The sequence below is a fragment of the Acinonyx jubatus genome, chromosome A2, assembly GCF_027475565.1.
Source record: "Acinonyx jubatus isolate Ajub_Pintada_27869175 chromosome A2, VMU_Ajub_asm_v1.0, whole genome shotgun sequence".
NCBI classification, from domain to species: Eukaryota; Metazoa; Chordata; class Mammalia; order Carnivora; family Felidae; genus Acinonyx; species Acinonyx jubatus.
In genome coordinates, this window is record NC_069383.1 from 86448445 (window position 1) to 86462325 (window position 13881).

Here is a 13881-nt window from a genome sequence, read left to right on the forward strand (position 1 = left end):
GAATCAATGCCAAAGATAGTATTACAGAATTAGATATTACCAACATTTTTTAAGAATATGGAGGTTTAGGGGGGCGCCTGGGTGGCGCAGTCAGTTAAGCGTCTGACTTCAGCCAGGTCACGATCTCGCGGTCCGTGAGTTCAAGCCCCGCGTCAGGCTCTGGGCTGATGGCTCGGAGCCTGGAGCCTGTTTCCGATTCTGTGTCTCCCTCTCTCTCTGCCCCTCCCCCCGTTCATGCTCTCTCTCTGTCCCAAAAATAAATAAAAACGTTGAAAAAAAAAATTAAAAAAAAAAAAAGAATATGGAAGTTTAGGGAGCACCTGGGTGGCTCAGTTGGTTAAGCGTCCAACTGGCTGAGGTCATAATCTCACAGTCTGTGACTCTGAGCCCCACGCCAGGGTCTGTGCTGACAGCTCAGATCCTGGAGCCTGCTTCAGATTCTGTGTCTCCCTCTCTGCCCCTCCTCTGCTCACACTTGCTCACGCTCTCAAAAATAACATTAAAAAAAGGTTTTTTTAATAAAGAATATGGAAGCTTAGGTTTAAGAGTGTAAGCAAATGCTGGAGAAAGATTTTTGGCTCCTAGAAGGTTGTCACCCTCAAATCCCTAGGCAAATATCGACACTAGTCTACAGAGTATAAGAGGGACCCAGAGAACAAAATCTGGTAGCATTTCCCCCATTTCCCCTTGTTTCCTATTTTTTTCCTTTATTCAAAGATTCTTTTTTTTCTCAATTTCAATTAGAAAACCTGTGGGGCACTTGGATGGCTCAGTCAGTTAAGCATCTGACTTGATTTCAGCTCAGGTCATGATCTCAGGGTTTATGGGATTGAGCCCCGAGTCAGGCTCTGCACTGACAGCGTTGAGTCTGGTTAGGACTCTCTCTCTCCCTCTCTGTCCCTTCCATGCTGGCTCACTCTCTCAATAAAACAAAACAAAACAAAACAAAACAAAAACCCTTCTAAGTGGCTCATGCTAGCACTTTAGTCCCACAAGGGAGGTAAAAATGCCCCACAGCCATACAACAACTATGAATCAAGCAAGACAGCAGATCAGAGGTAAGAGTTAAGTGGTGGAAGAAGCACCCAACACTCTGATTCCATTAAGGGCTAGGCAACCAGCTGAGACAACTCTAATTCCCTTTTAAAGGGTCACTGTTTTATGATCTCCAATAGGTTAAAAGGTAGCATATGTTATGTAATGCCTGAAATGTTTCCACCAAAACGAGTGCGTTAAGTTTTAGTACTTACATAACATCATGTAGGAAATTGACTCATAATTCCCTAGATAATTAGATGTTGCTATATGTACACAATTTTTTTAAGTGTTGCCAGGTTAAGGACATCCTTGGTCAGCTTATAGCAAGCAGCTATTATAACTACTTTTATACAAATCATTTTAAAGTGTTTACTCATAGGGTAAACATCCAAAAATTCTGTGGTCTTTGTAATTTAACAAATTCATAGTTGTCAGGTTTATGCAACTCATGTCAGAATGTGAACACATTCTAAATTGCTAGGACTTACGGAGTTGTAGGTTTCATTAAGAAATAAAGATGGAGGTTAGATTTATAACAGGAATGATTCTTGAAAGCTGAATAACTAATGAAGTCTGAGGTTTTCTACCTTTTCCTTATCTTCCCCATCTCAGTAAAGAGCATGAGCATCTTCCCCGTTAAGTTAAAAACCTAGGGAGTCATCTGTGATTCCTCTTTTTGAATGGGTTTGAAAAAATACTATTACTTCATCTAAGGCTCTGTGTATGTCATATATGGAATACATATCTATGGGTATGGAACGAACATACACAGTTATATACACATAGAATAAGAAATTGCCACCGAATAGTATGGTATGCCACTGGGAAGCAGTATCCAATTTCCTTTTCAAATACACACACATACTCCTGTTCCCCTTCATCCTCCCCTGGCCCTGTGGTCATTCATTTATTTGCTCCATTCCATCTCCCCCTAGCGTGGCTCGGGGTTGCTGCATCATGGGACGGAATCCTAACTGGGGGCAGTAGGGGTGGGCAGGCAGTGTAACTACAGAAAAAGATACAACTTAGGGAGACGGCAGGCCAGAAATCAGGCAGAGGGAGTGCCTAGAACAGCCTGAAATCACAGGGTTCCTGCAGAGAGGCCCTGGGATGTGGAAGAGGCCACACAAAGCAAAGTAGGAGAAGCCAAGTTCAACTTTTTCTTTTCTTTTGAGAGAGAAAGAGTGTTTGCAAGCGGAGAGCGGGAAAGAAAGGCAGGGTGGGGGGAAGATGGGAGAGAGAATCCTAAGCAGCCTCCACACAGCACAGAGCCCAACGTGGGGCTCAATCTCACAACCCTGGGATCATGACCTGAGCCGAAATCAAGAGTTGGATGCTTAATCGACTGAGCTAACCAGGTGCCCCTTGCCCATCCACTTCTAAATTTTTACTTAGGACAGGTCCCAGATCCAAGAAAAGAGAAAACATTTTTTGCTGAGGAAAAAAATCAGTCAGGAATAAAGCCACCATTTATCCATTGCCTGGCACAGAGCAGACACTCACTGTTTACTGGATGAATAACATTCCTGAAAATTCCAGGCTGTCCAGCCTCACTTCCCCCGTTGTCCTCCACATCACATCCATACACTCACTGTTCCCCTCACTTGCTGCCTCTAAGTCTATGCTCTGCCCCTTAGTCCTCTTGAAATGCCTTCTCACAGCCACATTCAGATGTCACCTCTCCCATAAAGCCCTCCCTGATCCCTCCAAATCAAACATGTGACTCTTGAGAGCACTTTATTTCACCATGAAGCAGTCAGTCCTTTCAACACATTTTAGAGTTATGTACACAGCTTACATCTTCTGCTGTAACAAAAGCCCCCTTGAGAGGGAAGACATGGTTCATTTTTCTGTTTTCCAAGATTATAACTGTTTTAGTTATATAAACCCATGCTTCCAAAAGAACAGCGTGTAATGAGGTTTTTTTTTTTTTTTTCCACTGTATATAAATACGGTTTTACTAATGTGGTTTACTCCCTTAATTCATTTGAGGACTGTGCAGGTTCTCATTTTTGTCTGATCTCTGAACACACTGCAAGGTGTGCTGATCCCAGGATCCTCTCAGGTCAAACACATAACGAAAGTTACTTTTATCACAAACTCACCTCATTTGCTAAGGCAAAAGTTCCCCAGTGAATTGCCACAGATTTCTTTGTCTGAACATCGATGTGAATCCTTACAGCTTCTTCTGGGTCTATATGCTGGTATTTCATAAACCACCTGATAAAACAGCAATTTATTAATTCTAGCCTTTGAAATGTGCACTAAGTTATAATTACTGCTTCATCTAATCAACCTTTAAGGTTATGCACAGGAGTAAGACATTAGGCAAAAACATCTGTTTTGAGCCCACTTTCCTGCTGGAAAAAAAGCAAAAATCTTACTTGCACAAACCTAGTGACGCCACAGCTAAGTCTTAAGCAAAACTCCCCTTTGAAACGTAAGATGTTGTTTCATGTGTATTTGATTTTACTGATGATTTATTCTAAAGGTAGGTCTTAATCATTAAAAAGGTATTTTGCAATCTTGATATGAATCAAAGAAACTGGATAATGGATAAATGACTAGAAACCAAAAGTGCAATTCAAAAGAACCTAAATTGCTAAAACCGTTTTTAATACATGAAGCAAAAAGCAAAAATTAGGGTGTAAAATTGAAAAACTGGGAGCAAAAAAAACCCAATTACCATTCAAGGATTTTATTTGAGCATCCTACAGCTGAACAGTGAGGCGTAGGATTGAGCAAGCACAGGGTACACGCTGGGGACTGAACAAAGAGAGTGTGGAAACAGTGTAAGGCTGCCGAATGCCTGTGAAAGAGTGGGGCTCAGGAGGCAGTGGCCTGCACGGTGACCCCTCCCAGCTCGACCAGCTGCTGGGAATGTGGATCTCAGCTCTGTTACTGCCAGCTCTACTGCAGTTAAGACTCATGGACATGGATTTGACACAGGTGCTTCTGGATTTTAGACAACACAGCATGGAAAAGCTATCCATCTCCAACAGCTAAAGGGCTGTTATTTACTGTTAGGAGCTGCTGGGCCTCCTGGGAGCCTAGGAACAAAGCCACTGTGTTCTCCTCAACAGCAGACTAGAGAAGTACGATTCTGCCCTATTTCCTGACACTCGGAATTCGGGGCAGGATCAAAACAGTTTTTGGTGTTTCTGTTGGATTTTTTTTTTTTAATTCCTACAACAAATCAAAGGGATTTGCTTTCCACCTTCATGTCTACCTGAAATAAATGTAAAGTTTTTATTTTGGTGTGAAAGTTACAATAAAAACATCCTGGGCACCTGGCTGGCTCAGCATGCAATTCTTCACATCAGGGTCATGAGTTCAAGCCCCACATTGGGTGTAGAGCTTACGTTAAAAAAAAATTAAAAAAAAACAGGGTGGTGGTGTGCCTGGCTGGCTTAGTGAGTTAGGCATCTGACTCTTGAATCAGCTCAGGTCGTGATCTCAGAGTCGTGAATTCAAGCCCTGCATTGGACTCTCCGCTGGGTGTGAAGCCTACTTGAAAGCAAAACGAAACAAAACACACAAAACTTCCTAACCGACCTGGATGGAATACGTAGACCATACTATAATGTAAGTATGAATGTTACAGGTCTACTACTGAAAGCCATTTTGGTGTAATCATTTCACATTTAGAGAGTACTCTGAAGTTGTTGGTAACCTTATTTCTAAACCTGTCAGTACTGACCAGAGCAATGGATTACACAGTAGAGGCTACCACACTTTAATTTTCTTAGAGCAAATTCTGCCCTCCTGGCTTTCACCCATCTTAAGACAGCTACAGTGCAGCAGGAAGAGGGAATTCTGTGAGTGAATTTGTGTAGTTAATCCGTACACATTCTACCATCCCATATATATGATCTTTATATACTGTGACACAGGAAGAGTTTTCATAATTACAAATGAGATATTCTAATACAGTAGGAACATATACTGAGGAAAGATCAATACTATATGAAATTGGTTTGAAAACAGGATGTTTTGAGAGATTTCATTAGAATTATAGTGGAAAAATGTAGTTCAAGCACTACTACAGATTCATAATATTTTAAAATAAGGTAAAAGTGTCCAGCCTCTTAAACTAGAAAAAAAGGGAGAAAGAAGCAAGCATTCATAAAGATAGTGAAGAAATGGTTTTTAGTGAATCTTAAAAGTTAAATACATGTAACAAAATCAGATGGAAACTAATCATCGGATTTGCTCAATTCATTTTTGAACTAGTGTTTTACTGCTTGTAGGATTGCTGAAATAAAATGCCATCATACATACAATTCTGTATCTGTGCATGTACTTTAGTGTTTAACTTGTTCCTGTCACCCAGTTAGCTGAAATCTAACTGAATTCTTTGAAGTCGCTTCTCTTTTCCTTAGACAAGATGAAATAGAACACAGGCAGGGCTGGGTCTCCTCGGTCTCCAGTGCAAGTGTGACCTTTAAACTGCTCTGACTGTGGGCGAGAGGCATGCCGTGGGGTCACTGCCACATTAACTTCAGTACAGACTGAAGTAACACCATTGCAAGGGACTGATTGCTAGCTTTCCTCACCTTTTCTCTGCCAAACACAGGAGGGCTACAGGCTGGGGACAGGTGCACACCAGATGTGAAGTGAAAGGTAGTTATGTAGCATGTCCTCCATGGGAAGAACGTGAGCTAGGTTTGATTACTGGCTGGTAGGTTCAACTTAAGTCAGAACTGAATGCCAACTTGTAGCTAGGTCTAGGTTATGGCAATTCTTTAAACCTTGGTCCATCTTTCTGGGTGATATAATTTCTGATTCTGAGTAATTACTTAATGGTATGATTGAAATGCTTTCAAAAGAAATTTAATTGAATCTGACCCACCACCCCCCAATAACAGCCACCACCACCAAAAGTCCACCAGCAAAATCAGAAAGGAGATCACAAATGACCACAAACTCAACTACTTCATAGTTGAGGCCACTTATTACGTAGCAGGGCTGCCATCCTGGGAAGTGTACATACCTTGGTTCATATGCTCCGATGGGAATAGCTGCAAGGTCAAAAGGTCCAAACCTTTTTCCTATCTCTTCAAAGGCAGGGCAATAACCAGTGTCTCCTGCAAAAAAAAATCGGCTCCAAGGCCCCAAGACAGACCAGCTGCCCCACAGAACTTTGTTGTCATCCACGAGAGTCCTTTTGCACCAGTGCTGGGAAGGCGTAAAGACAAAGGTGACCTTATCGTGTCCGGGGACACAATTCTCCTCCCACCAGTCCAGCTCGATCACATTCTCACAGCCACACTTCTGCATCCAGTCAAGGAGACCCAAAGGCACAAACCATCGCAACTCCTGACCAAATCGTTCATTCAGAGCGATGACAGAATTGTAGTCCAGGTGGTCATAGTGGTTGTGACTGATAAGGACAGCATCTATCGGGGGGAGTTCACCTACGGTGCACGGGGGACGACGGAACCGCTTCGGACCCATGTGCTGCGATGGTGACGCACGGGAGCTAAAGACGGGGTCTGTGAGAAATATGAGCTCGTCCATTTCCACCATGACTGTCGCATGTCCCAGCCATGTGACTCTGAGGCCAGCTTCCCGCACCCCAGCTTCTTCGGGGTCATTGATAAAATACGGCCTCAGCACTGGAAGCTCTTTATCAAGTTCCTATGCACAGAAAGAAAGGGAGAAAAGCAGCTGTTAGTGGGGGGGATAAAAGGTATCACAACATATTTGGACTCTGATTACAGAGAGAAAGCTATTTGGGGAGAAATGACCTCATTCAATAAATTTGCTATTTTTGCCTTTTGCATGAAAATGCATACCTCTTTCCAAATCTGACTCAGTAATCATGACAGTATCAGGTCGTCTTAGTCCCAGATGCAGTACACAAAGGGAAAATTAAATGTGCAACTTCAAGCATTGCTGAATTTATTTAAAATTTTAGAAGCTCTCTTCTGTAAGTACTGGGAGCAAAACTGTAGCCTAGCTGCAGTCACTCTGCCCCTTTACTTGGCTGGTGCATTTGCTGCTAAAAATGGTGTCAGAAACAGGTGGGCGGGCTCCTGGACAGAGTAAAGAAAACTTACAGCCATTTCTTGGTAGACCTTGTATCTCAGATATGAATCTGAGCACACAGAACTCGAAGCAGAGCACTGAGCAAACCCCAGTCACGGACGGCTCTCCTCATTCCTCACCCGTAAGGTTTTCTCCTTCGGATCAAACCAAAGCAGAACATGGTCCCTGCCTATGAGAAGGTGACTGCTTTTGGGGGTAAATAGATGTAAAACAGTAACCAGAACAAAACAGAAGCATTACTTCTTTGGTTATTCTCCATTTTATCCTTACAGAAGCTCTGTTGTAGGGTCACAGTCCTGGCTTTTATAAAACTGTTTTCTAAGTTGTGCTTTAGTATTATGCTCTACTGCTGTATCAAGGTCATTTACAGGAAGACGCCTCATGAACCTGGCCGTGTATGTACTGGAGAGAGGTCTAAATTTAAGACTCAGTAGATCTCCAACCTCCTTCCCCACCTTCTCACTCACCCCAGAAACATTTCTCTCAATCCTCAGTATCAGGAAAAGCTCTTCACCAGAGCAACTGGCCTTATTCATCTGGCCACTGGGAAAACTCGTAACAGTTCATGCTTCCCTCTTTGCACCAGGAAGTTGGGAAAAAGCTACTTCCAACATTGTGCAGGGGATGACAGCACCTGTTTCTATACTAACTTTATACTTGGCTTTATTTCTCTACCCTAAGAGTTCTTTTGCTCTTCTCTGTTCATCTGTTTTTTACCGCTACGTGGATTTTTGTAAGTTGCAGCAAATCAGTTTTAACAAGTCTGGTATTGGATAATTATGTAAAATACAAGACACACTACAGCCCAATAAAAAGGAATAAAGAGTCCAGTCGCCTAAGGCGACACAGTAATCTGTGTGAGTTTCCTGACCAATTGACAAGAAGTTCATGATGCAGAGAAAGGAAGGAGGTCATTTTAGGTGGAGAAAATGCCCAAGCAAAGGCAAAGAGCCCAACAGGAACAAAAGTGGCATTTGGGGACAGGCGACAATCTATGAAGGATGAGAACACAATAAAAGCCTTGAATGCCAGAGACAGGAAGCATCTTAAAAAAAAAAAAAAAGGATTTGTCCCAATTTATGTTTAGAGAAAACATTCTGGAATGCAAATGACGACCTGGAGTGTGGTCACAACAGCTGCCATGACAGATGAAGACTGAACAAAGGGGACCGCAGGGAGGTGGAGGCAAGAGAGGGAATGGGGGGAGATGCCAGGAAAGGAAAGCTGAGGTCACAGAGACAGTCTGAATGGGAAAAGGGTCCCGACAGGGGAAGAGAAGGAGCAGCAGAGGTGGAGGGCAATGCAAACACCCTCTAAGCCACCCTAACCCTTAGTTTCCCCATCTGAAAAAGGAGTATAATTGTACCTACACTTCATTGTGGTGGGGACCAACCACATCAGGAGCAGCTGGCACACCGTAAACACTCTGCAAGTATTCCGGAAGGGGAAAGAAACCACAACCTGGACAAACAATCAGGCACCAACTCTGTATTTTTACCCATTTCCTTGATCACTAAACTGTCTTACTGTCAAACTCAATCCATACACCAGAGCCACCTCAAAAATAGTCTACTTACCATACAACTGTGTCCCTTTCTGGAACATCTTTACAGGCTCTCTACTGACTGACAAAACACAACTCCCCTCCTCGGCCCAGGAGGAAGCCTGCGGTGGATTCCCCCAGTCTTCCTCTCCAGCTGTGTCTCACCCAACTCCTGCAGGGCTGTGTCCCACCGACACTGGGACTGATTCCTGCTCCCAGATAGAGCTCAGGAGCCCTGCACAATACTCAACCCATTTCTCAGGTTAAAATGCCTTCCCTCTGATCCCTTTGAGACCTTTAACTACATACCCTTCATGGGGCCAACACCAAGTCTCCACAGACCGGGACAATCACTCCAGCCACTCAACTTCCACCCCACTCTGTTCATGCACCATCCATGGATATTCTGCCCAAACCCTGGATGGGCATATACAGGATGTATCTCACGTCTTACTCAACTTGGAACCATCCACGGTGCGCAATGCACAGTGCAGGGACAAACACATCATGTGCTCGACAAAATCTGTTGGATGAATGAGTGGAAATTTTTCAGATCTGTTCTCAAAGTTGGTAGGAGTTAGGGCTACTGAACAATAACAAATGTCATGTGGTATACTTATCAACAATGAGGGAAATGGGAGAGAATTAATATAAACTGAGTACCTACCGTGTATTAGGCGTCACACTAGGCACATAGTAGTGATGGTGATGAATCATCCAATATGTCAAGTACTTTAGTATAACACAAAATAACACTAACAAGAGCTACCATTTATGGAGTGTTAGTCACCATACTAACTACTTCATTAAAAATGTTTAATTTAGGACCAACCATAAAACTGCAGGTAGCTCCTGTTAACTAATGCTACTTTACAGAGGAGAAAACAAATAGTGATGACAGTCACACAAGGTCAGCCCGCTGGCCTCCACACATACTATCTCCCACCACAGACTCCTAAGTCAGTCCTAATTTTCTCATTTAATACATAAAAAAAAAAAAAAAAAAAGCCACAAGTACCAGCCCAGGGATAAGAGATGGATTACTAGGGATACAAGGCAACTATTGGAGATGACAGGATGTACATCATCCTGTGATCTTTTCATGAATATATAAACAAGTCAAAACTCATTCAATTGCATTTTTTCAATATGTGGAATTTGAATTGTTATTAAAACCATTTAAAAAATCTTAAGCAGCATCATGTTTAAATAGTGCATCAAAATATCTGTAATAAAATTCCCTGAGAACAGCTGCACCTCTTTTTTGCTCTAAATTTTTTTTTTATTAATTAAAAAAAAAATTTTTTATGCTTATTTTTGGAGAGCGAGTGTGCGTGCAAGCAGGGGAGGGGCAGAGAGAGAGGGAGACATACAATCCAGAGCAGGCTCCAGGCTCTGAGCTGTCAGCACAGAGCCCGATATGTGGGCTCAAACTCCCGAACCACAAGATCATGACCTGAGCCGAAGTTGAATGCCTAACCAACTGAGCCACTCAGGCGTCCCTTTGCTCTAAGTTTTAAAAGCCACGGTATCTTCTGACTAAACCTTTAGCAGAGCACCTCTGGCCGCCTCACCTTGCTCTCCAAACAGAAGATTAACAGGTAAAGTGCTGAAAGAAGCCAGTCACCAAAGACCACAGACTGTATGATCCTATTTATATGAAATGTCCACAAGAGGCAAGTCCGTAGAGACAGAAGATAGATGCGTGATTTCCAGGGGATGCAGGAGGGTAAGAGAACTAGGAGCTGCTGAGTAAGGACATGAAGTTTCTTTTTGGGGTAATGAAAATGTATTAAATGTGGGAATGGTTGCACAACTGGGAGTGTACTGAAAACCACTGAACTGTACATTTAAAACAGGTCAGCTGTAGAGTATGTGAATTATAGCTCACCTAAGCTGTTTTTTTTTTTAAAGCAAAGTACTGACAAGACATCTGAATTAAGCAATCACACCATGTTTCTGCATGCCATATGGTTTCTCAGCCCATCACAAAAGAGCACCTTAAAGAATCTGATCTCTAACACTATGTCCCATAATAATCAGTCAACAACTGAGATTCAAAAAAAAGAAAAAATAACTTTGTCCTAATGAGAGTTGGTGTTTTTACAATTTTCTTTAAGCAGGCTCCATGTCCAACATGGGGCTTGAACTCATGACCCTGAGATCAAGAGTCACATGTTCTACCGCCTGGCGTGAGCCAGCCAGGCACCCCCTGATAATCAGAGTTTGAAAAAGCAGTTAGAGGGGCACTTGGTTGGCTCAGTTGGTAGGGCATGTGAATACTGATTTCAGGGTTTTAAGTTTGAGCCCCATGTTGGGTATAGAGATTACTTTATTATTATTTAAGATTTTATTAAAAAAAAAAAAGCACATAGATGGAGGTAGGGAAATTCTTATTTGAAGAAACCAAGCACTAGTTTGGCATTTTCTTTACTAGGTTAGGACTTTCTTGGCTGGCCTTGCTTTTTAAAGCTGCAACTGGGAAAATCCCTAGGCCCATAATTAACCAGGATACTAGTTAATATTTACTTTTCTTTGGGAAAGGGAAAAATCCTAACATTCATTCAACCACTATTCTTTGCCAGATGCCATAGGTGGGTTCTGTCATCTAACTCTAATGAAGTAGATGTCACTGCCATTTTACAGATACCCAGACGGAGGGGGAGGGGTCACTAAGAAGGTGGCCCAGGGCACACAGCAAGTGCATGCACGCTCGCTCAGGAGTGGAACTGAGGTCTTCCTGGCTCTAAAGACCCTACCTTTTCATTAAACCATAGCTTTCTCCATGGCATAACTTATACTTATTAACTTTAAAACAATGAAACCCATATTCTTAATAATATAATTATTTTAAGAATATGTGTGCGCATGAGAGATCTGATGCAAATCTGCTAAAATGTTTTTAAAAATAATTATGTTTAAAGAATTTAGTTAAGCCTTTTCTTCCGACTGAAAGTATCTTTTTACTGAGGAAATTCACAGTTTTGCTTTGCAACTCTGATTTAAATAAAAACTATTTTTCTTTTTCACATTTATTTTGCCGATATTATGTTAACACGGAACAGAGATGGATGTTACCAAAATACCTCAATTATCAATGGTAATGTTTTATATTTTTGCCATGCTATGTGTAGCAGGCGTACTAGATCCATCAGAATGGCTTAATATTTTTAAACTTCTCCTTGATTATAAAAGAAAATACCTTTCATAAAATGTTTGGAAAATCCAGTAAAATATAAAGAAGAGTAGCCACCCATACATCCGTTTGCAGAGATTATAACCACTGTTAACATTATGCTATCTTTAGACACAGTCCTATTTCTATGCATAGTTAAGATCATAAGGTATTTGTATTTTCTTTTTTTTTTTTTTTAAAGAATCTCAAATTTTGACATTGTCACTACCTCTTAAAACTCTGAAACACATACTAAGGTATTTAAAAATGAATTTATTGTCAGGAAATCTGCGAGAATGCAAAAAAAATGATGAAATACAGGAAAAAGAAAAAGAAAACTACAGAGGACTGATCTAGGTGATCCACAACCTAATTAGGAGTTGTTTCATAAATTAAAAGGATGAGGAAAGGAAATTTTCAAAGAATACTCAACTTTTCCTAGAACTGAAAGAAACAAACTTTCCCATCTGAAAGTTCACATCACGAGGCATCGAGCATGATCAATAGGTAAAACACAACTTGGGAGAAGTTTCAAAAAAGAGATGATCCTCAAAGTTTCTACAGGGGAAATACAGGGCATACAAAGGTTCAAGACTGGCACTGACCTTCTCTACAGCAATAGTACAAAGAATGTCATGGAGGTAATACTTTGAAATTCTGAGAGAAAATGGTTTCCAAACAAATTCTACACCCATACTACCAATAAGAATGAGAACAGAAACACAGTTCTGGTCCAAGAATGGTTACCTCCTCCAGGGCCATCCCAAATCTACACCTATTTTTAGAGCAATTCCTCCCAAAGAACTGAGGGCTGACCCAACAGCTTCTGCACAATGAAAGAGGGACCACACAGAGAACAGAAAGAGAGAGGGAGACACAGTCACGAAGGGAACTCCCACCCTGCTCACTGTGGACTGCAGTGGGAGGGAGGGATGGTACTGAGGGAGGGGAGCATGGGGCACAGAAACAGGGTGAAAAGGACAACTAGAATTTAAAGGAGCCAGTCCCTAACTACTCTGGCCAAACAGTGGGTAAATACCGGAATGTTCTGGGTCTGAGAGGCAAGTGAGCCCCCCAGTTAACATTTGCCCTCCACTTTGACAGCACAGATGGGAACAGCTTTCAAGATAAACTACAAAGCTGCAGCACTCACAACGGTATAGCACTGGCACTAAACAGACACACAGAGCAAGAGAACAGAATAGCAGAGCCAAGAAATAAACCCACACTTATATGGTCAATTAATGTATGACCAAGGAGACAAAAATATACAATGCAGAAAAGAAAGTCTCTTCAACAAATGGTGTTGGAAAAAGTGGACAGCTACATGGAAAAGAAAGAAACTGGACCACTTTCTTCCACCAGACACAAAAGTAAATTCAAAATGGATTAAAGACCTAAATGTGAGACCTGAAATCATAAAACTCCTAGAAGAAAATATAGGCAGTAATCTCTTGGACATCTGCCTTAGCAACATTTTTCTAAATGTGTCTCCTCAGGCAAGGGTAAGAAGAGTAAAAATACACTACTGGGACTAAACCAAAATAACAAAGCTTTTCCACAGTGAAGAAAACCATCAACAAAATGAAAAGGCAACCTATTGAATGGGAAGAGATATTTGCAAATGATATATCTGACAAAGGGTTAATATCCAAAATATATAAGAATACAGCTCAACACCAAGAAAATAATCCAATTTAAAAATGGGCTGAGAATCTGAATAGACATTTTTCCAAAGACATACAGATACCAGCAGACACATGAAAAGATGCTCAACATCACTAATTGTCACGGAAATACAAATCAAATCACAATGAGATATCACCTCACATCTATGAGAACGGTTAAAGTGAAAAAGACAAGAAATAACAAGAGGCGCCTGATTGGCTCAGTCAGGGGAGCATGTGACTTTTGATCTCCGGGTTGTAGGTTTGAGCCCCATACTGTAGAGATTACTTAAAAAATAAAAAGAAAAAGAAAGAAAGAAAAAATAAAAAACACTGGCAAGGATTTGGAAAAAAGAGAATGCTCATACACTGTTGGTGGCAATGTAAATTGATGCACTGTGGAAAAC

At 41.5% G+C, this 13881-nt stretch overlaps 1 protein-coding gene across 5 annotated transcripts in view; it reads right to left on the reverse strand.

The window, feature by feature from the left end:
- Window positions 1-13881, reverse strand: part of NAPEPLD (N-acyl phosphatidylethanolamine phospholipase D) — a 45630-nt gene that overhangs the window by 3566 nt on the left and 28183 nt on the right. For all 5 annotated transcript variants that reach the window (XM_027071732.2, XM_027071731.2, XM_015069742.3 and 2 more), the window contains 2 exons: window positions 6032-6678; window positions 3144-3258 (listed from right to left, as the gene is read on the reverse strand). In XM_027071732.2, coding sequence (XP_026927533.2) covers window positions 3144-3258; window positions 6032-6678 — 762 coding nt within the window. The remainder of the gene's footprint in view (window positions 1-3143; window positions 3259-6031; window positions 6679-13881) is intronic.